The following is a 27226-nucleotide window of genomic DNA, read 5'->3' on the forward strand; positions in this document are numbered from 1 at the left end:
CAGTAAACGTACATTTTACTGCACATTTTTTCTAAAGTCATTTTTTTGAAGTTAGTCATCAACTTTATCAAACCTAGTTACGAAGGCGCCTTAGAAATTTAACCAAAGGATGTTAGCCAGGAAACAGGTCTTGTAAACTTCAAAATGCACGTGTTAACCGTAACTTAAGGAAAAAAATGCCTAAGATCACAAAACACGGGACCTGATAGACTGGATTTTCTGAGAAAGAAATCGTGCCCTTGACAGCTGCATCAAAGTGAGAAAATGAAGATCCATTCTGTAACTAATTTGCTATACACATAGATGAATATGGACTCAAATGATTGATATCAATCATAATAATGTTAGTGTCTACTCTTTTATGTTTCCATCTCAAAGTGTTCCATAGCTCACACCTAATTGTCGCCTATGTCAAGATCCCCTAAAAGTTGTAATTGACAATTTGAAGAAGTTGGTCTTTTCTTGTGTTCCAAAAGTAAAGCAACTATGTCTTTTAGCTTAAAACTGTCACCAAGAATACTGAATAATCAATAAAACTTCAAAACAGAAGAACTTTGTGATCTTCAAATCAACTCTTCATGAAAGGTAACAAACAACATGGTATTTAATGCACTAGTTTCCATATAATTCACTGTCTAGATGGTAAAAGGTTGACATGGCCCATAACTGGCAGGCAGTGCTCTAAAAGTATTGTATATCTGGGTGGGGGTAGGGTGGAGGGAAGTTTCCTTCTTGTTCCTTCCTTTTTGAGTTAAATAAAACTCAATCCCAAACCAGCATTGGAGAATCATCATTCATTAGTTAACGTGTTTCTTTCTCAACTCTATTCACAGATGTTAAAGAATCTTAACTCTGATTTACTCAGTAATACCACAGATCTAAAAAGTTGACAAAAAGTCAAATTCTGTTTCTCTTGAAACTGAGTCACAAACTATACATTAAAAAAAAAGAAGAAAATATGAAAAACTGACTTTAGGATGCCAGGTGGCTCAGTCAGTTAAGCATCTACCTTAGGCTCAGGCCTTGATTCCAGGGTCCTGGGATCGAGTCCCACATCGGGCTCCCTGCTCAGTGGGGAGTCTGCTTCACCCTCTCCCTCTACCCTTCCCCTCTCTCATGCTCTCTCTCTCTCTCTTTCTCAGGCACTCTCTCTCTCTCAAAATAAATAAAATCTTAAACCACAAAAAGAAAAGAAAAACTGACTTTAACAGTAGCAGACACAAAACTAATAGCTAAGTCCCAAGATTTGAATGTAGGCATATCCAGGCAAGTCATTCCTCAAATTGTAGCAGCACACAGAGATATTCTTGGGTCTCTTCTCTATTTTCTCTCTACATCTTGCGCCACAATTTCAGAAAAGCTTTTCCAATGGTAAGATTTCCATTATTTTCAATAAAAAAGACCTTTACAGGAAACAACCACAGCTTGTGGATTCCTGATAATATATTCTAGAATTGGCCTTTCTTGGAAAAACAATTCCAAAAGTTTCTTTTTTTTTTAAATAAAGTTCAAGTTAAAAAACATAGCATTATTTTCCAGTAGTTTAAGGCAAAATCACACATAATTGTTTCCACTGGAATATACATGAATTCATATATAAAATACTTTTGTAGTTTTTCTTTTGCTACCATTTTCATCTAAGCAAATTACAAAGATAAAGGGAAGGGTCTACTTCTAATTAAATTAAAAAGCCACAAATAAATCCATTGCTCAGTGGCTGCCAGAAAAACTAAGACATGAGTGCATCTCCCCAATCAACCCCAAAACACCCTCTTCCTGCATTTAAACTTCTTAAGAACAGCACCTGGGCCTGCTTTGCTATTGACCCAAGCCCCACATCTAAGACAATGCTTAGTAAATATCAGGTGCTCAAAAATTATTTTTAAATAAATATATTAAACAGGTACAGAGTAAACTGGAAACCAGAGCTCTTCATATATGATTATACCTGTCAAATTCCCAATTCAACTTAGTCTGTAACAATAGCCAAGGGAAAACTGAAAGAGGCTAAAAATCAACCTCATGTTTCAATCAACAGAGGTCCTCTGAGTACTTTTTATGTGCTGTGCATTGTGCCTGGTAAATAAGACATAGGAGGTCCTTGGCCTCCTACCCACCAAACTTACAGTCTAAAGAATAGACTGGAAGTAGATGGAAAAACAAAGATTAAGTTGAAGTATACCAAAATATACTTTGTTCACTCTTCATACTCCTCAGTTAAATCTCACTCACTTTCATGTCTCAGCAGGTACGGATTTTGTTTTAAATAGTTGTACCATCAAGGATTTTTTCATACTGTCACCAAACTTCAGAAGTGTCCAGAAAAGTACTAATCAGAGAGGATATCAAAGAGATTCTATTATATATTATTAACTTCCATAGTCAGTCAGCTCTACCCCTAAGAATACACACACACCTAATACAGATATATAGTCTCATGCAAAAACAAGCATTCATTTATTATACAAAAGCAGCCAAATCTGATCTACCTTAGACCCTCGCGGCTCTGAAATCCTGATTTTATGACTGCTCAGACATTTCAAAACAACTTCTGCTTGAAGATTTTCAACAATATTTTGAGCTTAAAAGTCTAAAACCTGATTTACAGAGACACCTGTATTAGTGTTGCCAGATCCAGGACATCTAGTTAAATTTGGATTTCAGATAAACAACAAAAATTTTCAGCGTTAGTATGTCTGAAATTTAGACTTTACTCGACATCTTGTATTTTTATTTGCTAATTTTGGCAATACTAATCTATATGCTCCTAAATTATATCATTTCCAATAAAGGAAAAGTTAATTAATGGTATTTCTTTCTATGTCAAACAAAAAAACAGCAAGTATATTCACAATACCAAAATTTAGAGTGAAACTCAAAAATGTCAAATGGATTTGTGATCATGATTGTTCTCTTTTTAAAAAATAGATTTTAGGGATCCCTGGGTGGCGCAGCGGTTTGGCGCCTGCCTTTGGCCCAGGGCGCAATCCTGGAGACCCGGGATCGAATCCCACATCGGGCTCCCGGTGCATGGAGCCTGCTTCTCCCTCTGCCTGTGTCTCTGCCTCTCTCTCTCTCTCTCTCTCTGTGTGTGTGTGACTATCATAAATAAATAAAACTTAAAAAAATAAAAAAATAAAATAAAAATAAAAAGTTACACATCCTGTTTTAAAAAAAAAAAATAGATTTTAGAGAAAGAACAAAGTAGGGGGAGGTAGAAGGAGAAAAAGAATCTCAAGCAGACTACTTATTAAGCATGGAGCTCAAAGTGGGGCTTGATCTCATGACCCATGAGATCTTGACCTGAACTGAAATTATAGGTCAGACACTAGGTGCCCCAGTTTTTTAAAACTATAAGAAAAAAATAATAAGTTTTTGTTTTGAAGTCCACAGGCTATGTATCACTCGGTAATAAAAACAAAAATTACTATTGACACTATATTTCATCATGCATATAAATATTACATATTCACTTTTTACCTTGAGACCTCATTGAGGTATACCACCTATTTACAGGTGCCATGAAGAAAGAATTAAATAAAAAGAACAGATTAAGGACATCTGTTTAATTTACTAATATGCCCTGATAATGTTCAGAGAGTTGAATTACCTCACAGGATTACTAGTCAAAGATACACGGAGGGATTCCAGGCATGTGACAAGTCTCTCATCTGCAGACCCCATTTTCAATTCATGGATGAATTCCTGAGGTGAGATCTGGCGCTTACTCTTAAAACTTCCCTGTAATTAAAAATAAATAAATAAATTTATCTTCATTAAAGTAATATCAATTACATTAATCTCACTTTTTATATTAGCATGTGCACACAACTACTCTGAGTATCATTTTGAGGGAATGATTTCCTTCTGCCCACAAATACAATCATCCATGATATTCACAAAAGATAAAAACATCAAAGGTTTGCAAATTAAAATGACTTCTTTAAATCCAAAATATCATGGAAAACAATGAGGTATTCATCATAGATATATCTGAAAATATGGTAATTTTAGGCACATGCAAAATAAAAATCAAAACCCAATAGAGGAACAGCCCTATTAAAGTTAATACTTCAAGCACCACAAAAAAACAACTAAGTCATTAATTGACTCAACTACCATTAAATGCTCAGTTCTAAGCGCAGTATACACAGGTATTATCAAAACCTAAGTCTAGAAAGAGAAATGCAAGCCAGGAAATAATGCTTTTCAGTGAAATCTAACTCCTCTAACACAGTACCCAAGGCACTCAGAGAAGGAAGCCCTAACTTGGTGGAGAGATGAGGGAAGCTTGAGTAACAGGTAGAAGGGCAGTCAGTTAAGCAGACCAAGAATTAGGAACTCCTTTCACTAAAACATGGCACATAGGTAAAACCACAAAGCAAACCGGAAGCACAACTAAAGACAGCGGCCAGAGCAAGCCTATCTAATTAGATGTTCCAGGGTGGTTTTGGAAGGACCACTCTGGCAGCAGTTTGAAATGCAGGCTGTAAGAGGTGGAGTTGGCTCATTATTCAACATTTAGTGCCTACTAAGTGCCAGACACTGTTCTAAGTGTTACAAACACAGAGAACAGTGAACAGGAGGCAGAAATCCCTAGATGCATGGAGCTGTCTTCTCCATGGAGAAGAAAAAAGCCAGGCAGACAATAAATGAAAAAAGCAGTTAAAGTGGTTGCTTTGTAGCTAGTAAAAAGTGCTACAGAAAAACATAAAAGCAGGGAAGAGGAATAAGGATGAATTTCAGATAGGGTGGTCACAGAAGAATCTGAAGGCCTCAAACTTGAGTATTAGAATAAAGATCTGAACGAGAGAAAAGTGACCATACTGATAACTGAAAAGTTATGATGGAAGGGACTGTATCCTCACAGGCCACCAAAAGAACTTTGATTTTTGCTGTCAGATTAGAAGCATCAGAAGCAGGAAACCTGTTAAGAAGACACAAAGATGGTCCAGATGGAAAACGATGAGCATGATGAACAAACAATAAAGTCCAGAACTGTATCTATTTACATTACAGACTATACAACCAAGACTATTTACATTACAGACTATACAACTGTATCCATTTACATTACAGACTATACTATGTTCAAAAGTAGGTTAGTAGGGATGGCAGGAAATCAGATGCACTTTTTTTTCATTCCTTTATTATTAATTTGCCATAATATTGTTCAGGGAAACATTCTCAATAATGCAAAACAAGTTAGCACTGGAAAAACTGATGGTTTTCATCAAAAGCAAAGTGGTAATTTACTAAAAAGGGGGGGAGAGGAAGAAAAAAATTTACAAGCAAAATTCAGAATAAAAAAAGTAAAGTGGAAAAGGGAAATGAAATGAAAATAAACACTATTTCTAAAAAATTCAGTGACTATGTTATGTATCTTAAAGAGAATACATTCAACTTTTACTGACATAGCATTACTTTTTTTCTGCTTTAAATTACTCAGAACTGGCTGTTCAACACAGAAAATCTGGAAAACTGAAAAGCAACCGAGGGGAAAAAAGTGCCTCAAAATGACTACTAATTTGATATTTCTCCTTGAAGTGTTTTTTTCTCATATGAGAATATGTACATTATATTCCGTATACAGTCATAAACACATGTACTTTACTTTCAAAAATCTTTTATCATGCATATTATTTGGTAAGCTACTTTTTAGTCATGTTTCATGAACATATCCCAGTACCTTAAATGATTTTTTTTTCTCCCTACAGACTATTAACACATATTATTATTTACCTAATTTAGCCTGTATCATTGGGCATGTAGGTGGCAAGTTTCCTGTGCATATCATCAGGCCAATATTTTTATCCAAATATATAACAAAAGAAGTTAAACCAAATGTTCTTTTTGTTGTACTCTCTAGGTTTATCATTGAAATAATTATGATGAGCATTTGGGGGGGGGGGTGCTTAAGGGAATCAAAATAAATAGAAACTGAAAATATCAGCTGGTTCCCTTCAACAATAAATGGGTAAGCCCATATAGTCAATACTTATAAAATCTAAGAATAAAAAGCAACAAATGCATTTATATAAAAGTAAAATTTAAGAAAAGCAGTCAACTGCCCCACCACTTAACCTCTTTCAGAGGCAATCATTTTAATACCCTTAACTATTTCTTCTGATAGCTACTTAATTATATCTAAATAATGTGTTTATTCTGATCTTTTTTAACTTATAAATTTTCAATATTACCTTTGACTATTACGAAAGGTAAGGATTTAGTTATCTTAAAACACTGGAATTTGTACTCTTCCAACCATCTGACTATAGTTATAGGTAAACTCAATGGAATCAAAAGATGTCAATTCCATGAAATGAAAGCTGAATCCATGCTCTAGGAGATACAGATTTTTGGATAACTGAACTTAATAATTCTTTGTTTCATGACACAAAATAGAATATCATACACCCCCATTCATAAAGTCTTCCAGCTACTCTATTCCCATGTTGGTCAAACCAACACATTGATCACCCTAAAAGTGGGAACACGGGAAGCATGTTCCCATTCCTATTCATTATTGTACTGGAGGTACTAGCTAGTGTGGTAAGGCACCAACAATAGAAATTAGAAAAGAAGGAGGAAAACTATTTGTAAATGAAATTATCTACATGAATTTAGTGAGATCATAGAATAAAAGCTCAACCTCTATAAAAATGTTTTCATTTCCAAATATTACTCACAGTCAGGAAATAAAATTTTACAATTTAACATTTTCGTAAAAAATATCAAAAGAGCCCCCACAAAGTAATTAGGAAAATGTTTAATAAAACAAGAGAAATACCTATATTCTGAGGACTACAAAACATTGTGAAGAGGTATTAAAGATGGCCAAAATAAAGATGCCAGGTTCATGGGTCAGAAGACTCAATATTATGACATTGCTAAGAAATACATTTTCTGAATAATCTATATATTCCATATAATCATCATCAAAATCCTAGCAAGTTTTGCCAAGATTGAGACGCAGTTTCTAAAATTTATGCAGAAAATAATAAAATATATATAAAAATGCAGGAAACCTGACATAGAACAATTTAAAAGAATAAAGTTGGGGGATGTTACCTAATTTCAAGATTTACTATAAAGCTACTGTAATCAAGTTAAAATAGTATAAGCATCAATAGAAGATAGTCCAGAAATACACCTGCACATATGTAGTCAATGATTTCCAACAAAAGTATTAATGTAATTCATTGGAGTAAGAACACCCTCCTCAGCAAATGGTGTTAGAACAACTGGACCTCCAAAAGAGAAAAAGTGAACCTAGACCTTATACCTAAATGTACAAGCTAAGAATTTAATATCTACAAGAAAACATAGACGAAAATCTTCTTGCTACCTTCAGGAAGGCAAAGATTTCTTAGGACAAAAGGCACTAACTAAAATTGATAAATTAGACTTCATCAAAATTTAAACCTTCCATTTTGCAAACAACTCTTAACAAAAGCTTCATTAAGACAATGTAGAGTAAGCCACGACTAGGTGAAAATGTCTGCAATACAAGCTAAGAAGTGTGCAGTCTGGTCTGAGACTTTACCCAACATAACATAACAAGCCACATAAGCCTGTTACTGATTGGTGAGTGCTGGCAGAAAACAGAGGAGTCCTCAGTTAGAAATTATTATGCCTCTACTGGTTCCCCAACCCACCAAGTCCCACAGGGATGTCACAGGCCTCCCTGATTGATGCTTGCACATGCAGTGCATTGAATTATAGAACACTCAGCTTGGGGGACTCACCAATTTTATGCTGAATAATTGGTAACAAGTCTGCTCATTGTGTACAGGGAGACCTAATCACTTCTCAAAGCAGCTTACTGCAAGCACAACATTGAGAAATGGTTGAGTAAAGAGCGCTCAGGCCTTTGCATTCTTGGCGTAGCCAGAATAAATATACATGGATATTCAAGGCCTATGGCAGACAGCCTCTCCCAACAATAAATGTATCTCAGAAAGATCTATATTAAGAACACTTAATGGGTAGCCCAGGTTGCTCAGTGGTTAGCGCCGCCTTCAGCTCAGGGCATGATCCTGAAGACCCAGGATCGAATCCCACGTCAGGCTCCCTGCATGGAGCCTGCTTCTCCCTCTGCCTCTGTCTGTGCCTCTTTCTGTGTCTCTCATGAATAAATAAATAAAAATCTTTAAAAAAAAAAAAAAAGGAACACTTAATGAAGTCCTACAACTCAGTAGTAACAAGACAAACAGCCCAAATAAAAAATGATCAAACGACTTAACCAAAGAAGATATATGAAAAACCAATAATCACATGATGTTCAAGATCATCTGTCACCAAGGAAATGCGGCTTAAAACCAAAACAAAACACAACCCACCCACCACAAATGCGGTATCACTACACATCCCCTAGAATGGGGTGGATGTGAAGTACCTAAAACTCACCTATACTACTGGTGGAAATGTAAAAATGGTATCACCATTTTGGCAAAAAGTTTGGCAGTTTCTTTTAAATATACACAGAGCAGAAGACTCAGCAATTGAACAGCTAAACATAAAGCAGGAGGAAAAACAAAACAAAACAACATTCATACAATGTTCTGAGCAGCTTTTTTCCTAAGAATAAAAGACTGGGAACAACCCAAGCCTTTGTCAAGTTGTGGTATATCTATAAACTAAGTCAAGCAAGAAATACAATGTAATGTATGGTTGAACTCATAAGAAAGACCAAGACCAACCTGTCCATCTTTGGACCAGCAACACTCTCTGGTACAAGACATAGAAGTAAATCTGTAAACAGTTTTTGTTGTGTTTGGATGGAAGATGGGATTAAAGACAGACAACGTTTTAAATGGAGCAGTAAGTAGGTTTTACCAACCAACACTGGGAAAGACAATAATCTCACTGGCTAAAAATAATTATTTCAGCCATAGTTAAGTATTTCCAGCTTGAACAACTTATTATCTAAAAACTTCTGCATTTTCACCCGAGATTCCTTCCTCGTAACACACACCCCTCTCACTCAAACCCTCACCAACACTACCACACGCATCCCGATACAGGCCTACTCCTACATATCAGATCTGGGCTGAGATTAACTTCCTGGGATAGGCCTTAGTGAGCCATAAAAGTTGAGTCCCCCATCTATGGATTCCTTGTTCTTTATGTTCACCACTCGGTATTAAAATTATTTTAACTACCCCTTACTACTTAAAGGATATTGAGCACCCATTCTTTCCTGACATTGTTTACATGATGTATATAATGGGGGTGAAGTCGAAGTCAAAGATGACTCCTATCTAGGTTTTTGGCCTAAGCTAAAATGTGATGCTATCTGCTCAAACGGGGAAGATGAAAGAAGCAAAGTAAGTGGTAGGGGAAGTAGCTATTTGAGAGTCCCAAGTCTGAGTAAATGACATTTTCCTAAGAAAATAACATTTGAGGGGTGGCTGGTTGGTTAAGCATCTGACTCTTGATGTTGGCTCAGGTCATGTTCTCAGGGTCATGAGATCTAGCCCCGTGTCGGGCTCTGCACTAAGCGGAGACTTGGCTGGAAATTCTCTCTCCCTCTTCGCCTCTCCCCACTCATGCACTCTCTCCCCCTCAAATAAATCAAGAAAGGGAGGGAGGAGAAAAGAGAGAGAGAAAGGAAGAAGGGAGAGGGGAGAAGGGTTGGAGGGAGGAAAGAAAATAGCATTTGACAAAGACCATAATGAAGAGGAGGAGGAGATGTGAGAAAAGCAGAAAAGAACAGGGGAGATTCAAAGGCAACAAAAAGACACCTCAAGATGCCAAGGAACATGACACAGAGTTGTAGAGGACAAGTGGAGACACAATAAGCTGGTGCCTGGTCCTGGGGACCGGGGACAACAAACTGCAGCCTGAATGCCAAATGTTTTTGTAGGACTCTTGAGCTAAGAGTGTTACTTACATTTTTAAAAACTTGTAAACAGGAAGAGGAGGAAGAGGAAACACTGGCACCAGGACAAGTAAGTAAAACCCTGGGTGACTTACAAAGCCTGAAATGTTGACTGTCAGGCCATTTCAGACAGAAGTTTGCTGGTCCCTGATGGGGTCTTACAAACCACAGGTGAGGGCTTTGGGTTTTTTTTCCTGAGTGAATGGAATACTCCTGGCAGAGACCTAGCAGATAATTTTTTAGATCTATTAAAATCAAACACTTTTAAAAGATTATCCTAGCTATTGTGTGGCAACAGACTGTAAGTAGCAAAACCTGAAACAACCAATCAAAAGGCTTGAGTAGGGCAGCCCTGGTGGCTCAGCGGTTTGGTGCCACCTTCAGCCCGAGGTGTGATCCTGGGGACGCGGGATCAAGTCCCATGTCGGCCTCTCGCGCGGAGCCTGCTTCTTCCTTTGCCTGTGTCTCTGCCTCTCTCTCTGTGTCTCTCATGAATAAATAAATAAGATCTTTAAAAAAAAAATAAAAAAGGCTTGCATACTGTCTGGTCAGGAGCTGACAGGAGCCTGGTACAAGGAGCCAGTGATGGAAGGCATGAGATCAGCTCAATATGAAGTTAAGTCACACAAGAGGTGCTGATAATTTGGAAGTAAGGTGTGAAAGAACTTAAATTCAAAGATGTTTTCGGTCTTAACAACTAAGTGAGCAGTGCTGCCATCTACTGATCATTGAGATCTGGTCAACAGTGGTAGGAGAGGTGGACTGGGGATTAAGCCTGGTCAGAAGGTCCAGGGGAATGCAAGAAGAATGGACAACTCCTTGAGGAGATTTCCCATAAAGGAGAGCAAAGAACTGGGGCAGCAGCTGGAGGGGAACCTATAGCACAATTTGGGGAGGAGGGAGTATTGCTGGAACCACACTATGTTTGCGTGCTGATGGGAATGACCAAGCAGGGGAGAAACTGACAATGCATAAGATAGGTACAGATGCAGGAAAACAAACAAGGAAACAAAAAAAACTCTTAAGCCGATGACACAGGATGTGACATACAAAGAAGGCAGCTGATTTTAAACAGTCACTGATAAAGTATATCACTGTAAGAAGAGCAAAAGCAGAGTCAAAGGGAAAAGGTTCAGGTAGACAGGCAGATGTGGTGATGAGGAAGAGAGGTGTGAAAGTTTGACCACATCGCAGAGTGGAAGTATAAGAAAAGGTATGAAATCTTTTTCAGAAAGTCACGAAGTGTACTGGCAAGACCCATGTGGTAGGGTATGTGTTACGGACTCACCTGTTGACTGCAGTCACTCAGGAAACACTAGTGTGGCTACACGCTTCCCCCAGATGCAGTCTGTGTGGGGGTGCAAAGGCCAAAGAGGTAGGAAGTTTATTTAGTTCAATCTAGGACAGAGTTTATAAGGACAGAGAGGCAAACAAACAGATTGTTACTCAAGGTAACAACGGAGTATGTGTCCATAAGGTCCACAAGGGAAGGAAGGTGTGGCGGCTGGATGGCGATGGACACAAGTAGTGGAGTCAATGGATCAGCAGTTCTAGAAGGGTTATGGAATTCTCACAGTGGGAAGAGGAAGTAAGCAGAAATGGATAATGCTCAGGAAGGTTTGTAAGCCGTATTTATGGGTGCTGTTTTAACCCAAGGCAATGAGTGGTTGAGATTGGTTAGAAAAATAAAGATTGGTGGATCAGAGAAAGTCCAGAAAATGAGAGGATGGAACGCTGGATGGAGGACAACATCGGTAAGGATGAGGGCAGCGGTAGCAGCAGGAAGAAGAGCAAAGGCTAGGGTGCCCTCTGAGCAAGAAGGGAGCTATGGATAAGGAGTCCGTCCGTACCTGCTAGCACCCGTGTGTGAAGCCTTGTCCCCTGAAATGCATCTACCAGGACAGTGTCTCTGCTGCAGCCTCATTCATGACTCTGCCTCGTAAAATTCCTGGCATTCAATGAATGAATGAGGTTATAATAAAATCAAAGGGATACATAGACTAAGGATTAAAACCAGAAAGGAGAGGAAGTTAAGTTAACCAGGAAAAATTTCTGAAAGAACGAATACTTCCTCAGAAAGGAAGACCTCAAATTGAAGATATAGGAAATAGAGCAGATAATTGGGTGATCAGCTTTCAGCAAGACTTCCCCTTTCACTAGAGTACTATCAACATAAAGGTACACGAAACTGTGGAGAGAAATAGGATACGTGAATAATCAAAAATATTCCTTTTAAGCGCAGCTCTTCTTGTGTTTCTTTCATTTTACAGAACTTCAAAGGAAGCAGGAAGTAGGGGGAGAGAGGAAGGACACTCACGTCTGCCTATCTCTGATTCCATTAGCCATGAAGATGAAAATACTTAGAAAGCTTTATCCCCTGTGGTATCAAAACACATTAGTGAGATAAGAATGTCTGCCTGACATCACAAAAATTAGAAGGATATTTATCCAACATAATTTTTAAATCTTTTTTTAATCCCTTAGTAAATTTTATTCTGAAATACCAAATGCAGGATAGAAAGAAATGTATATAACATTCCCCTTGTCAGATTCATTATTTAAATGTATTCTAAGGTACAACAATAAGGTATAAAAAGTAATACATACTTTCACCACTTATTTCCTTCACCATTTCTGTATTTCTGAAACCAAATATTCTTTCTTTTGCTATATACTATTAAAGGTAATGGTAGTCATTTCATCTGTACCTGTGTCCATGCCTGCATTTCATCTCAGTGCCGGTGTCAGATCTTTTCAGTATGTTTCTCCATTATTCTATCTCATTTACTTGTTTGCAGATTTTGAAATACCATTTCTATGATAAATTAAAAATACATCCCATTCCCAGTTACCAGTAGAAAGTATTAAGGAACTTTCTCTCATTTATCAAATAATTGAATGATTTCTATACAAATATGGAGATCTACCCTTTAACAGTGATTTAATTTTAAAAATAGTGAAACGAGGGGATCCCTGGGTGGCTCAGCGGTTAAGCACACCTGCCTTTGGCCCCAGGCGCGATCCTGGAGTCCTGGGATCGAGTCCCATGTCGGGCTCCCGGCATGGAGCCTGCTTCTCCCTCCTCCTGTGTCTCTGCCTCTCTCTCTCTCTCTCTCTCTCTCTCTCTCTCTCTCTCATGTCTATCATAAATAAATAAATCTTTAAAAAGAAAAAATAAAATAAAAATAAAAATATAAAATGAGCTATCTCTAAAAGTCTGCATGTTCTACAGACTTTTAGAGGAAGAGGACACCCTCTAAGGCGTATGTGCGTGAGGACAATGACTGTTAGTCCCTAGTAGAATGCCTAACATATGACAGAAGTTTACCTACACTATCTGAGATGTCACAGAAGTTAGAAATTACATTCTTACATACAACTCCAATCATTATAAACAAGTACTAAACTCATTAAATCATACCTTATTCCTCCTGGAATGTAGCCTGCACCCAAATTCCCCATACTACATCCCCAACAACAGAGAATGGTTGCTTATACCTAAACGCACAAAGAAAACTCGGCATGTTTTAACAGGATCCAAAACATACAGCCTCTAGCAGGTAAAAACTTAGCATTTTGGGGAGGACTACAAGAAACCACGGAAACCTTAACTGATTTTTATATGCAGTTACTAGACTCAAGATCCCTCTCCATGACATTCACTTTGTCATTTTTAGTGGACCGACAACAACAAAAAATTTCATCAATGTAAAACCAAAGGAGTGAAAAAGCCTAAGTTCTTATGGTGATGAGTTTGTGTGTACATGCACACATGGTCTTGTACGCCTATGTGTGCTTTTTTTTTTTAATATTTAATTTATTTGACAGAGAGAGAGCACAAGCAGGGGTAGCAGTAGAGGGAGAAGCAGACTCCCTGCTGAGCAGAGAGTCCAAGGTGGGGCTTGATCCCAGGATCCTGGAATCCTGAGCTGAGCCGAAAACAGATGCTTAACTGAGCCACCCAGGTGCCCCTGTATGACTGTTTCTGTCTGTCTGTCACTAACTCTAAGTCAACTGCCTCAGTTTCTCTTTAGCATTGTAACTCCTGTATTTTTGGCACCTAATTCAGGTGATGAGACTAGTGAAGACAAATAAGATAATATGAAACTTGCAGACTATTTAACGAAATAGTTTGCATTGATAATGACATATTTTAAGAAAACCGCAGAGTCAGCACTGTGCAAAACAAGGGTAAGCACAGTTGCTGCCAAGGGGGTAATTATAATCTAAATTACTATCATGTATATTGCTATTAAAATGCATTGCAACAATTTCCGTGCATTTTTCAAATGATTTCTAGCATCTCTAATGTCACTGATCAACAGAAACACTAAACTGCCATTGCTGTATGAATTACTTGTTTTCAGAACATTTACAACCCCAACAGATCTCCAGTACCAATAAAATCTGTTATTCAGAGATGATGTTATGCAAACTCATAGAATCTACAAGCAAGGAAAAGTAGCGCAAAAGGGGCGTTCACCACTACCACCACCAACAACAAAAAAGTCTAGCAAAGAGTTCCTTTTAGCAGTTATTTTTTTTCCGTAAATATTTAATGAGCACAATTATGTACCAAGAACTCTATCTATAATTTTGGAGGCTGCTTTTAGCATACATTAAAAATAGCATATGTTAAAGTTTAGAATTATCAAATACAGTTTACAAAGGAACATGATAAAAATGCAGAAAAACCTGCTGTTCTCCCCTTCAGTTTCTAAAATAGCTCTACAGGAGAAGGAAAAAAAAAAAAAACCAGATTGATCCAACACTAATTTTAGCCACTCAGAAATTAACTTGAAGTAATAAAAGAAATTCAACACATTACATCTCTCGTATTATCCATCAATACCTAACTAGCATCGACATCCCTGCTATTCATAGGAAAGCTTTAGCCCATTGCCTTCAATATGACACTTGAATTTTTAGACTATTTTGTATATTTAAGGAATGTTCTTTCAACTGCTGAATCCTACTATTATAAAACTTTCACCTCGTTACCATAACCAAAAGCGAGGTTTTTTTTTTTAAGTTTTTATTTATTTATTCATGATGGGGGCGGGGGGGAGGGCAGAGACACAGGCAGAGGGAGAAGCAGGCTCCATGCAGGGAGCCCAACATGGGACTGGATCCCAGGTCTCCAGGATCATACCCCAGGCTAAAGGCAGTGCCAAACTGCTGGGCCACTGGGTCTGCCCAACCGAGGTGTTCTTTCAGGTTTGTTTCATTGTTGTTTTGGTGGTGTTTTTTTTTTTTTTGTTTTGTTTTGTTTTGTTTTGTTTTTTGGAGAGAGAGGGAAGGCAAAGTATGGGGGGAGGTGCAGGCAGGCAGAGGAAGAGAATCCTAAACAGACTCCATGCCCAGTGCAGAGCTCAATCTCACAACCCTGAGACCATGACCCAAGTGAAAATCAAGAGTCTTAAGCTTAACCAACTGAGCCACCCAGGCACCCCTGTTCTTTTAGCTTTTAAACCTCAGAGGATGTACTGGGCTGTTTTTTTTTTTTTTTTAAGATTTTATTTATTTATTCATGAGAGACAGAGAGAGAGAGAGAGGCAGAGACCCAGGCAGAGGGAGAAGCAGGCTCCATGCAGGGAGCCTGACGTAGGACTCGATCCCGGGTCTCCAGGATCACACCCTGGGCTGAAGGCGGTGCTAAACTACTGAGCCACCTGAGCTGCCCAAAGGATGTACATTAACAGTTAACTGCTTCTATCCATAGCCAGAGAACAAAAAGCTGAATAAAATATGGTAAGCCACACACCGTGAACACACTGCATGAACTATAATATGCAGTTATAACAAAGAACAAGGATAGCTCTGAACTGTACAGCAGGATTTTCTTTTTTTTTAATATTGTATTTATTTATTCATGAGAGAGAGAGACAGAGAGAGAGAGAGGTGCAGAGACACAGGCAGAGGGAGAAGCAAGCTCCATGCAGGAGCCCGATGTGGGACTCGATCCTGGGACTCCAGGATCACGCCCTGGGCTGAAGGCAGGCGCTAAACCGCCGAGCCACCAAGGGATCCCCTACAGCAGGATTTTCATGATAAAGTTTGAAGTGGAAATATTAGCAGAGAATTTATTACCTGTGTTTATGAAGAGATATAGATATAATAAACATCTGCTTATGTTAAAAAAAAAAAAAGAGGCAGGAAGAAATAATCAGGAACATTCCTGAGACTGTATACCTTCAGGAAGTAAACAGGGGTATGGTAGGTAAGAGAGGAGTAGAACGCCTAAGAGAGAAGAGGGTAAGTGACAATGCTTTGAGTATACCCCTATAGAGTTCTGACATAATTTTTCATACATTCAGAAAGAAAAAAATATCAGATCAACGAAGATGGGAAGAAAATCCTAAAATGAGACGAATCCAAATAAGTGAACCTAATTATATTTCAACTAGATAATTATTTCAGAGAAATAAGCTAGAATGTAAAAATCTAAGGTAAAAGTATAAACTTGTAGTCTGATGGAAAGAGAGGTATTTGGATAGATATAGCTAAGGAAAAAAATAGATATAAGATGGGTATGTGTACACACATATACTATAGGTTTTCTATATATGGATTTACTTACGTTTAATATACATGTATGCAATTTCTAAATATGCACACATGCATATACTTGTGTCATACATATAAACACACACACACACACACACACACACACACACACTAGCTCTCTCTGAAAGGACCTAGAGATAAAGACCGCCCATTAGAAGACCTGATTTCTCAATAGCATTCTCCACTAAAAGAAACTCTTCCTTGGACAAAGGACTAATTCCAGGGCAGGGGCTAGGACACTACAGTATGATCTTGGGAGATTTCCCACAAGACAGTGAGAAGTGTTCAAAGAATGGTGGGGATATGCCAAAGGACAAAGGAACCAGCCTGAAAGGGTTTCTATTGGTTTCTACTGGGTGGAGGCTGGGATACACAGTGACTGCTCCAAGGGCAAGGGGTTTCCTTTGGGGCTGATGGGAAGGTGCTGGAACTAGACAGAGGCAGCACACCAAGATTGTAAAGATATTATATGTCAATGAACTGTACACTTACAAATCATTAAGACAATGAATTTCATATTATGTGGATTTTTCCACCAAAAAAAAAGTTTTACAAAACATTTATAGAACAGAAAAATTGTTGTCTTAGAAGTCAGAAGTTATCTGGAAGAGAAGGAGGAATAAGGACCAGGAGATATTCACTGGTTAACATCGTCCTATTGCTCCAGCTGGGTACTGGTTACACTAGTGTATTTATTCTGTATTCATTTATCCAGCAGTATACTACAGATGTATGAACTTTATTATATAAATTTTATTCAAAAGTATTTAAAAACTATATTCAAATTGACTAATTTTTATGCTTTATTCTATTTCTAAGGCTACACAGTTATATTCAAATTGAATTCCTTTCAAATCTTTGGGTTTTAAAGCATTCCATTTAAAATGTTTTACAATAAAAAAATAATAAAAAATAAAATAAAATGTTTTACATTAAATGTCATATTTTCTTGCTGAAAAATGAAACGAGGGACGCCTGGGTGGCTCAGCGTAGGGGCATCTGCCTTTGGCTCAGTGTGTAATCCTGGGATCCAGGATTGAGTCCCACATCGGGCTCCCTGTGAGGAGCCTGCTTCTCCGTCTGCCTATGTCTCTGCCTCTCTCTCTGTGTCTCTCACAAATAAATCAATCTTAAAAAAAAAAAAAAAGAAAGAAAGAAAGAAAGATGAAATTAAATGAAACAAGTTACACTGTATCAAATGAGGCCACTTTTTTCTATTTACCATCTTCAGTATACCTTTTAGAATTAGAATATGTGTAGTTCCATCTGAACAACAAATTGTACTTTAAAACAAAAACAAAACAAAAACGCAAAAAAGTTGGGAGGGAGGAGCTGATTAAATAAACATGGATGTTCTAATTTGCCAGCCTCTATTTGATGGTTCAGTGAAGGATAAAGATCTATTTGGCACATCTGAACAGAGAGAAAAAAAATGTGCTGATGCTCTTAGTCATTGGTTCATTATCTTCTTTATTGTGTTGATTATGTTTATGTAAGAAGAAAAACAACAAAACTTCATTGGGCATTTACCAAAAAAAGAAGGGGGAGAGAGGGAGGTAAGAAAACACCAGCTGTTTCAGTCTTCAAAATTAGGCGATTTGTTTTTCAGTCCCTCCAGGTAATTGCAATTATTTGCCTCCACAATTCTGAGTACTTTCAAGTGTCATTGTTGCATTTACAGTATAAGACTGTGTTTTTTTTCTTAATTTATAGAAGAAAACCAACTTCTTCATATACACATACTATCCTACAAATGTAATCTGTATGTTAGTAAAAAAAATAATATAGAACAGCACAAAATTAATATTTTTCAGATTGTTCTTAATTTAAGTAACATTATGTTATGTATTATGTGATGTTTGTCACAAAAAGTATATATTCCTCTTTACTTTGCAGTTTTTAATGCAAGTTTACAGATCAAAGGAGGGCCCCATAGTCTGCAGGGTTGTTTAGAGAGAAAGCAACATGAACTAACAAATTGATTCAAATGAAGAGAAGCAACTGAAGTCCAACAAAAAGGAGTTAATTGTTCATTTGTGTTCTTCCTTGTCAAAGTACATATACAGAAAAGCTAAAACTGTCCCAATTTCTATTTCCCAGAATCCCTGACATTATGTTCTAAGCAGATACTACATAAACACTTATTAAACAAAATCAGAGGATAAAAAAAGCTAATGTCCCTAAATTTACTCAACAACTATGCTCCTGCAAAGACCATCGAAAAATGCTAAGTTTAAAAACTTTAATAGTGCCATGGTAACAATTTTACAAGCTCATAATTTCTAGGATGTTCTGTAAAACCTAGCTATCTAACTAATAAGTCATTCAATAAACACAGTTAGAACAATGTATTGTGTGCCAACCATTATGGTCAATAATGGGACTCTCAGAACCAAGTAAGAGAAAATTCTGCCCCTGAGATAGTCATCATCGGGTGAGAAAGAGCACCTGAACAGTTACAAGGCTGGGGCGCCTGGACAGGAATCCATCCTTGGTGAGCAGGAGGAGAGAGGTCCCAACTGTCACCCAGGAAATCAAGGAAGGACTCTCAGTAAAAGGTAATTCAAGAACAGGGTGTTAAAACATGGGGAGCTGAAAGTAGAATTACACAGACAACATGGGCAAAATAAGGTGAAAGAGATATGGCATTTTAGGAACTAGATGGCTACATTACAGATGGTATAGGGAGTGAAAAGAATGAAGACACAAAATACGCAGGAACCACAACATGGAAGGTGCCTTTAGCCCACAGCTAACAGGAAGTCACTGCATAATTGGAAATCAAGTTACAGAAAAGCTGTGTGTCAGACACAGGGCAAGAGGAAGACAGAAACAGGGGCCTCTGAGGTTAGAGACACAAGGCCAGTTCAGGTGAAACTGGAAGAAAGATTATCTTCTCAGTTTTATTATAACCTTTAAGAAACAAAGAGAACAACTACAAAAAAAAAAAAAAAAAAAAAAAAAAAAAAAAAAAACACCATAAGAAAGAAGCTGCTGGAAAGTGTTACTAGAGTTGGGCACAAAAGTGTGTTTGCCTCACACAAGGAAACCTAACATGTTCCATCTCCAAGGTGCTTAAAAGACAAAAGAGGGAGAATGGGTTCTCCTGTTAACAGACACAAAGGAGCCTCTCTCTAACCATCCCACTCTTCTCGAAAATATTCAGTGCTCCAGTAGGGGAGGTAAAAAAATTTCCAAACCTACTTTTTCAGTCTCATATCCTACTGTTCTCTTTCAAAGGAACTTCACTCTGGACAAAATAAACAACTTCCAATGCAGAGAGGCACATCATGGTTTCTCACACATAAAATACATCTTTGCTGATGTAATTCCTACAGCCTTCCACATCCCTACCTCCAAATGGTTCAAATATTACCTGTCCATTCCTGCTAAATGCCACTCCCCATGGAAACTTTTTCTGTCACCTCTGCAGGAGATGATCTTAATCTCCAAATTCTCACTTTAAGGTTTATTTCTCCTATTGGGCATTAGTAACTTCTAGCTTGTTTTAGCAGTACATTTATATATTTTAGGACTCCTAAAAACTCCTTGGGAATAAGATAAATGTTGGGGTCATCTTTATATGAACTGCAAAATACTGGAGCTCAAAAACTAGTACAAAAAAATTTTTTTTAAATCCTATCCTGATCAAAACCATGTTAGGGCAGTTGGTTAAAACAACATAGTTAAACCCATTTCTTCAACAATATTTGCTGAGCATCTCTTAAATGCCAGCAATGACTCATACATTACAAATAATAAACAAAACCGGCAATAATCCCTATTAAGCTTTGGAAATGCACTCGGGATTTTTACCAATTTGTGGGGTAATTCTTTCCTTTCCAGGGTGGTTCAGTATCATTACTACTTAGACCAAGTTATTCAGTATATTTCTCTTCAAATACTTCCTAAAACTTTACATTATTCTATCTACCAAGCACTGTACCCTCATGAATCACATGAATAAATAAAGATATCTGTCCTAGTAGAGTCAAATCTCAAGCTCCATAGTTCTGTGGAAGAATCTGAACAAAAGCATTAACAGTAAAAAAGTAATACAAATTCCTTGTGTTCCCAGACCTTGTCTTACAATTTTATTATCCATTTGTTTCCTCCATTAAAATGTAGGCTACATTAAAGCAGGGGTACTGTCAGCTTTGTTCATCACAATATCCCTGCTGCCTTGAACAGTGCCTGGCACAAAATACTTGTTTACCTGGTGGGGGTGGGATGGGATGGGAAGGACAGATGGACACGTAGAATGAGATTAAACAATTCCACTCATCTATTTCTACTTATCTGATTGTGTAAGGACTTAATATAAAGATCATGACTCAGAGGCAACTGGGTGGCTTAGTGGTTGAGTGTCTGCCTTTGACTTGGGTCATGGTCCCAGGGTCCCAGGGTCCTGGGATCCCACAGGGAGCCTGCTTCTCCCTCTGCCTATGTCTCTGCCTCTTTCTGTGTGCCTCTCATGAATAAATAAATAAATCTTAAAAAAAAAAAAATCACGACTCAGAGGTCTGCCCTGTGTCAAGCTGTCAACATGTTTTTCATCTCTGGATTTGATCTTAAATTTCCAGAGTAGTTTATAAATAGGCTGTCATTAATGACTGTCATTAACTACTAAAATCACTGCTAACTCAAGAGGAGGGAAATGCCCATTCATCACAGCTTTAAGCAACAAAAAGAAATGCTCCATAAAGAACTGCACAAATTCAGGTATAAGGGTGGCATGACGGTGGGACTAAATAGCATTCCAAAAACCAAGGAGGAAATACATGGTCCTAGAGGCATTACTTAATCATCATTTCAAATGATGTATTCCAGAATGATAACTGAAGATCCTCTGCAGAAATTTACATATCCCCTAATAATTATTAAATATCAAAATAAAATTTAACACTTTTATAAAACATCATTATATATTGATATATAATGATATTATAAAGTATCATTTTGTATGTCCTACTTACTAATTCCTGATTTTAAAAAAATTAAATTACAACTCAACTCTGAAATGTATAATTTGTTTTCCAATTTTCAGTCACCATATCACAGGTCTTGATTCATAATTAAATAACAGTATATTGCTGGAAAGCCACTGCTCAGAAAAAAAATAACTTTTTGGTAACATTTGCCAATCTCTATAAATACTCCCCAATTGCCAGCTTCAAGCAAACAATGCAATAACACTGAATGTAAGACAAACCAGCTCTAGAACACCAATGAAAAGTACACTGTGCTAGACTAATTTGTGTAGGTCACATGCTATAGTCATAAATCAATCCTTCAATAACTTTGTGTGAATACACTATGCTCCAGATTGGGGTGGAGGCATGAGGACAACTATACAATCACTGTTTTAGGGTATATTACAGGTTTTGTGTAAACTAGAATGGCATAATGCCATATGTATTCCAAAACTCTTAAAAATCTAAGACAAATCTCTTACATCTTCAGTTGGCAACAGCTTATACTCCGTTTCAGTTGTTCAACCACCAATCCCATTTACCCCTATTCTTCTAATTAAAGACCAAGTTAACTTACATGTATCAACTGTCAGTGAACTTAAGGTCTTTCCTCAAGAGTTACATGCTTATTATATGTATATAATTGGTATTCCAAACTACATTTAAAATTTTTTTTTTCTTGAAGGTCCATTTCTCTCTCAATGTACATCTTTCCATTCATTTACTCAACCAGTATTTGTTAAAAGTAATATATATGGCCTGATTTTATATACACACACACAATGTTTAATAAGCATTATACATCTCTCTATTCAACCAATATTTATTAAATGCCATATATATATATATATATATACACAGCAGATCTCTTGTTGGGAGAAGGAAACACCAAAGTGATTAAGAAATCACCTCAAGTTTATTTCCTTCCCAGTCAATCTGCCATCTACAATTTATGCCCAAAGATTAGGGTTTTCTGTGTTTCTCAGTTACTTTACTTTGAGCAGATTTAAAATATGATATTCTGTAATCCCTTAATAGTCTTTTTTAATGTAACCAAACCTTTATTGCCCTTTTAATATGGTTTGCCTAATTTTTTTTAAAAGATTTATTTATTCATTCAGAGAGAGCGAGGGAGAGGCAGAGACACAGGCAGAGGGATAAGCAGGCCCCACGCAGGGAGCCCAATGTGGGACTGGATCCCAGGTCTCCAGGATCACACCCCAGGCTGCAGGCAGTGCTAAACTGCTGTGCCCCCAGGGCTGCCTGGTTTGCCTAATTTTTAAAACAACTTTATTCATGTATGTACATATATTTTTAAATATATAGATTAAATGTGATGCCTATAATTTATATAAATAAGTCAATCTAACAAAAATCCATAAAAGTGAATTTTTTCTTTGAACTAGCTACTATATCCTCTTCTTATTGTAAAGGAATTCATGTAAGAAAGTCTGGTATGTACTTTCTGTATTTTAATCCAGGAGCACATAATCCAAATATACACACACATAAACAATTATACAGTTAGAGAGTTTGCTTTTTTTAATGGCATCATCTTATATAATTCTCTGCATCTTTTCTAGTTTACACCACAGGGAAGTTTCTGAAATGATTCATTCCTTTTAATATTGGCAGACTATTCAAAGTTACAGATAACCTATCATCCCTTGTTTCCAGGTTTGTTTGTTTTTTAGGATTTTATTTGAGACAGAGAACATATGAGAGAGCACAAGTGGTAGAGAGGGAGAAGCAGGTTGCCCATTGAGCAAGGAAGCCCAATGCAGGGCTCAATCCCAGGACCCAGGCACCCATTTCCAGGTTTTTAACATAGTATTTTAACATAAATACTACCCAAGAAACAAATCTTTTTGTGCAATGTCCTCACCTATTGGTGTTTTTATTTCTATTCCATAGAATCCCAGGAGTGGAACCCTGAGTCAAAAGCATGTGTATTTTTTCTTTTTCATAGACATTTCAGATAGCTTTCTAAAAATGCCATGTATGAAGGTACTTTCCCCCACATTCCCACTAAAATAGTAAAATATTCAATGGAGGGGGTTGTTCCTGGGGAGCTCCGTCTGTCAATCGTCTGCCTTCGGCTCAGGTCATGATTCCAGGGTCCTGGGATTGAGCCCACATCCAGCTTACCCTGCTCAGCGGGGAGCCTGCTTCTCCCTCTCCCTCTGCTCCTCCCCTATCTCCTCTTCCTCCTCCTCCTCCTCCTCCTTCTCTCTCTCTCATAAATTTAAAAAAAAATTAATATGCAATGGGTATAAAGTCACTTTAGTTTGAATATCCACAATGACCTCTATTTGCATTTATTTAGATTTCTTCTTGAATGGTCTTTTCAGACCCTTAGCCCATTTTTCTATTGATTTCTTTTTCTAGGCAATTCATAAAAGCTTGTTCCAGAATATAGGTATTAATCTCTTGTTAAAACCATTAGAGGGGATCCCTGGGTGGCACAGTGGTTTGGCGCCTGCCTTTGGCCCAGGGTGCGATCCTGGAGACCCGGGATCGAATCCCACATCGGGCTCCTGGTGCATGGAGCCTGCTTCTCCCTCTGCCTGTGACTCTGCCTCTCTCTCTCTATCATAAATAAATAAATTTAAAAAAATTAAAAAAAAACATTAGAAAGGATACACACACACAAACGCCGGATTATTTGTCTTTTGCCTATGCTAAGTTTGTTAAACTGGTTTTAGCTTTAACAACTAATTATGCCTTTGTTTTCTTTTCCAGCTGCAAGGTTTCCATTTCCAAGTGGGCGGGAAGACACCAACATTGAGAGGTAAGGGAAGAAGGGTGACAAAGTCCTGGCATCAGACCCTCATTCTGCTTATTCATTCTCGTCCAGATAGAAGAGTCAATAAGTTGCCTCTCTTGCTCAAGTTAGCTCAAATTGGGCTTCTATCACTGAACTAGCACAGGTTTGACTAACACTGTGATGTACTCTCCCCTAATGAATTGCTACATTTGATACATGTAGGTATCAGAAAAAATTCAGTACTGTTTAAATTATTTCTCATTCTTACCACCCATGTCAGTGTTCCTAAGTCTCCACATGTTTATACAAAGAAAATATCACTACATGGTTTATGGAAAATGAAATCTAATTATTTCTTAATGCACAATAGCTAAAGCTCTTGAAATTTATGTATAATTGACAGTATTATTTAAATTACTCCTAAGAACCATGGTAATAATACACTTAAGAGTTTCCATTTGACAAATGCGTCGTTTTCTTAACATACAATTTCTCACAATTTTTATCCTTTAAAATGTTCTAAATTCTTATACCAGAAGTGAGATAAGCTTTACTTCCAGATACCAGGTTCAAAAGCTGTGGATATGATGGCTAATACTTAATTTTAGAAAGTACATATAATTTTACAGGTTTGTTCTCATTTTAAACCTACATTCCTAATGGCTTTAGTCCTACATAATTCTTTCTTTTTTTTCTTTAAATTTATTTATTTTAGACAAAGAGAGAAAGCACAAAGTAGTGGAAAGGGAGAGGAAGAGAATCTCAAGCAGACTCCCCTCTGGGCAATGAGCTGACACCAGGCTCGTGGCTCAATCTCACAACCCCGAGATCCCGACCTGAGCCAAAACCAAGAATCACACACACTTAACCAACTGAGCCACCCAGGTGCCCTTCTACCTTCTTAAAATTTAGACAAAGAGGAAAAAAATTAGACTACTAATAACCATTAGGTAACAACTACAAAAGAGAAAATTTATACCAACATTGTCCTGCCCCAAATAGTTGTACGAAGATCATCTCGCGCTGGGAGGAAAGAAGCCATCAGACAAGAAAGCTCACCACACAGGTAAGCAAAAGGATTCATGAAATAACTCTGTGAATCTGAGACAAAAATGAATCCATGAACCCCTCTCGAGAGTTCTATAAAGTTTTAATAAAGCCCACATTTGACTTACCCATTTACCTAGTAGTCAATGAGGCTACTTGCAACGTGAGCTTTAGAAATCACCCTTGTATGCAGCGACAGGGTCACTGAATCATCTGGTGCTGTCTGCAGCACCTACATAGTACAATCTGGAGAAAGCCTTCCAATGCCCTCCTCCCAACAACAGCCATACACAATTCCAGAAGCACCATTTCCCTTTAGCCGCAGACCTCATGTACCCCGAGAACACACACACACACACACACACACACACACAGTTATCACTCCACACTCAGTTATCCATACCCAATGGATGAAAATGAGAGGAAAATCAACCAGGCAATATTAACATCCTATGCTACACAGATTTTGCTCCCCAGACTTGTAGAACCATTCGTTTAACGTGAACCCTTCAGATCCATGTGTTGCTTCTTCCTCTGTATGATTTCCTAGGTATGTGTTCTAGCTTCTTACTTGATCTTCTAGTTCTGGTATCTGCTCCTCAGCCTAGTCTTAATCTCAGGGTCACTTGAATTGGTGTGATTTGCCCAATCAGGAATGTTCTGGCCTATTCAAAGTCAAAAGGAAGGGGATAATTAAGGTTCTAATTTATCAAGATCATCACCCTTTCCTGTGTATTCTACTTGTCTTCTATTAGGGACAGTGTTCCTCAGAGCTCTAGGCTTCTATAGCCTAGCCTCAGAGTGGACCACATGAGGATTAACCATGGCCCCTAAGACACACTAGTGCTTCTATCTGCAATTGGGGGGGGGGGGGGGGGGTAAGACTACATTTTTATAAAAAAAGATTCTTTCACTAAACAGAGTTTAGAAGTCATTATTCTTCATTAGTATTTTTATTCAAGTTCCATCCCTTTAATACCTGTTTAAAACCCATTAGCTCTTTCTGAAGCTCTTATCCCTATCTCTGCCCTATCTTGACACAGGACTTTGCCCCTCACCTCCCCTAAAAATAGCCAAACTAGGTAGTATTGACTCAATTTCCCTCTTCAATCAAGAAAATCAGTATTCCTCTAGCTTTACTCAATCTCCTGTCTGCTTCCTTATTTGTAAGACTGTCACACTAAATCATCAGTCTAATCCAAGCACCTCTTTTCCTCCAATGACTTTTTCCACAAATCCTTCAATCATACCCATCTTCAGGATCTGAAGACCATCTCCTTTGGTTCTGAATCCCGTCAGGCTACTATTTTTCTTTTCTATCACCACCACCAAAACTGACAAGCATGGTGTAATCTCACTATTCCCCCCTCCTGACTGCATCCACTTCTAAACCCTCAAGATTTGGTGAACTGCCCCATTGACCCTCTCCTAGAGTTTCTCTTACAAATGACCATCAAGGAACTCCTCATCTCTAGGCCTCATCTCAGGGCCCAGCCAGCAATCTCCCTGAAGCACAATTTTATTGTATTTTCCCACCTGAGCCCTCCTCTCCTAGACAATCCCATCTAATCCTTCTCTCCTGCCGTACATCCTATCTGAAAATGCAGCTGCAGCAGCTTCTCAAAATCCTCTATTTTGTTTCTCCGCTTCTACCCACTGAACAGAGGCTTTCACTGTGTCTCTACTATTCTTCTCTTCTTGCTAATTTAACTTTACCAGTAAGTTTGCAACCATGTCTTGACACCAATTAACCTGAGAACTAATCTTTGGCATGCCATAACCAATTTCATGAATTTCAGAGAAAAATCTGTACACCCCGTTGTTCTCTACAGCTAAACGGTCTGTCAGACTTCACTTTTATATACGTGAACATTAAATTTTTCCTTGCAACGGAGAATACTGGAAAACACTAGATGACAAATGCATTTTTATCAAAGAGTTCCTTACACTACCTCCTGCAAGTCAGTTACTAAGGGTCTCTCTCAAGCC

General features: G+C 37.8%; 1 protein-coding gene across 1 annotated transcript in view; it reads right to left on the reverse strand.

Annotated features, from left to right (window-relative positions):
* The window catches only part of DIAPH3 (diaphanous related formin 3), a 490845-nt gene that overhangs the window by 370011 nt on the left and 93608 nt on the right, over positions 1-27226 (reverse strand). The window contains exon 5 of the mRNA XM_026009631.2: positions 3611-3741. Coding sequence (XP_025865416.2) covers positions 3611-3741 — 131 coding nt within the window. The remainder of the gene's footprint in view (positions 1-3610; positions 3742-27226) is intronic.

Source organism: Vulpes vulpes, chromosome 6 (assembly GCF_048418805.1).
Source record: "Vulpes vulpes isolate BD-2025 chromosome 6, VulVul3, whole genome shotgun sequence".
Lineage (NCBI taxonomy): Eukaryota > Metazoa > Chordata > Mammalia > Carnivora > Canidae > Vulpes > Vulpes vulpes.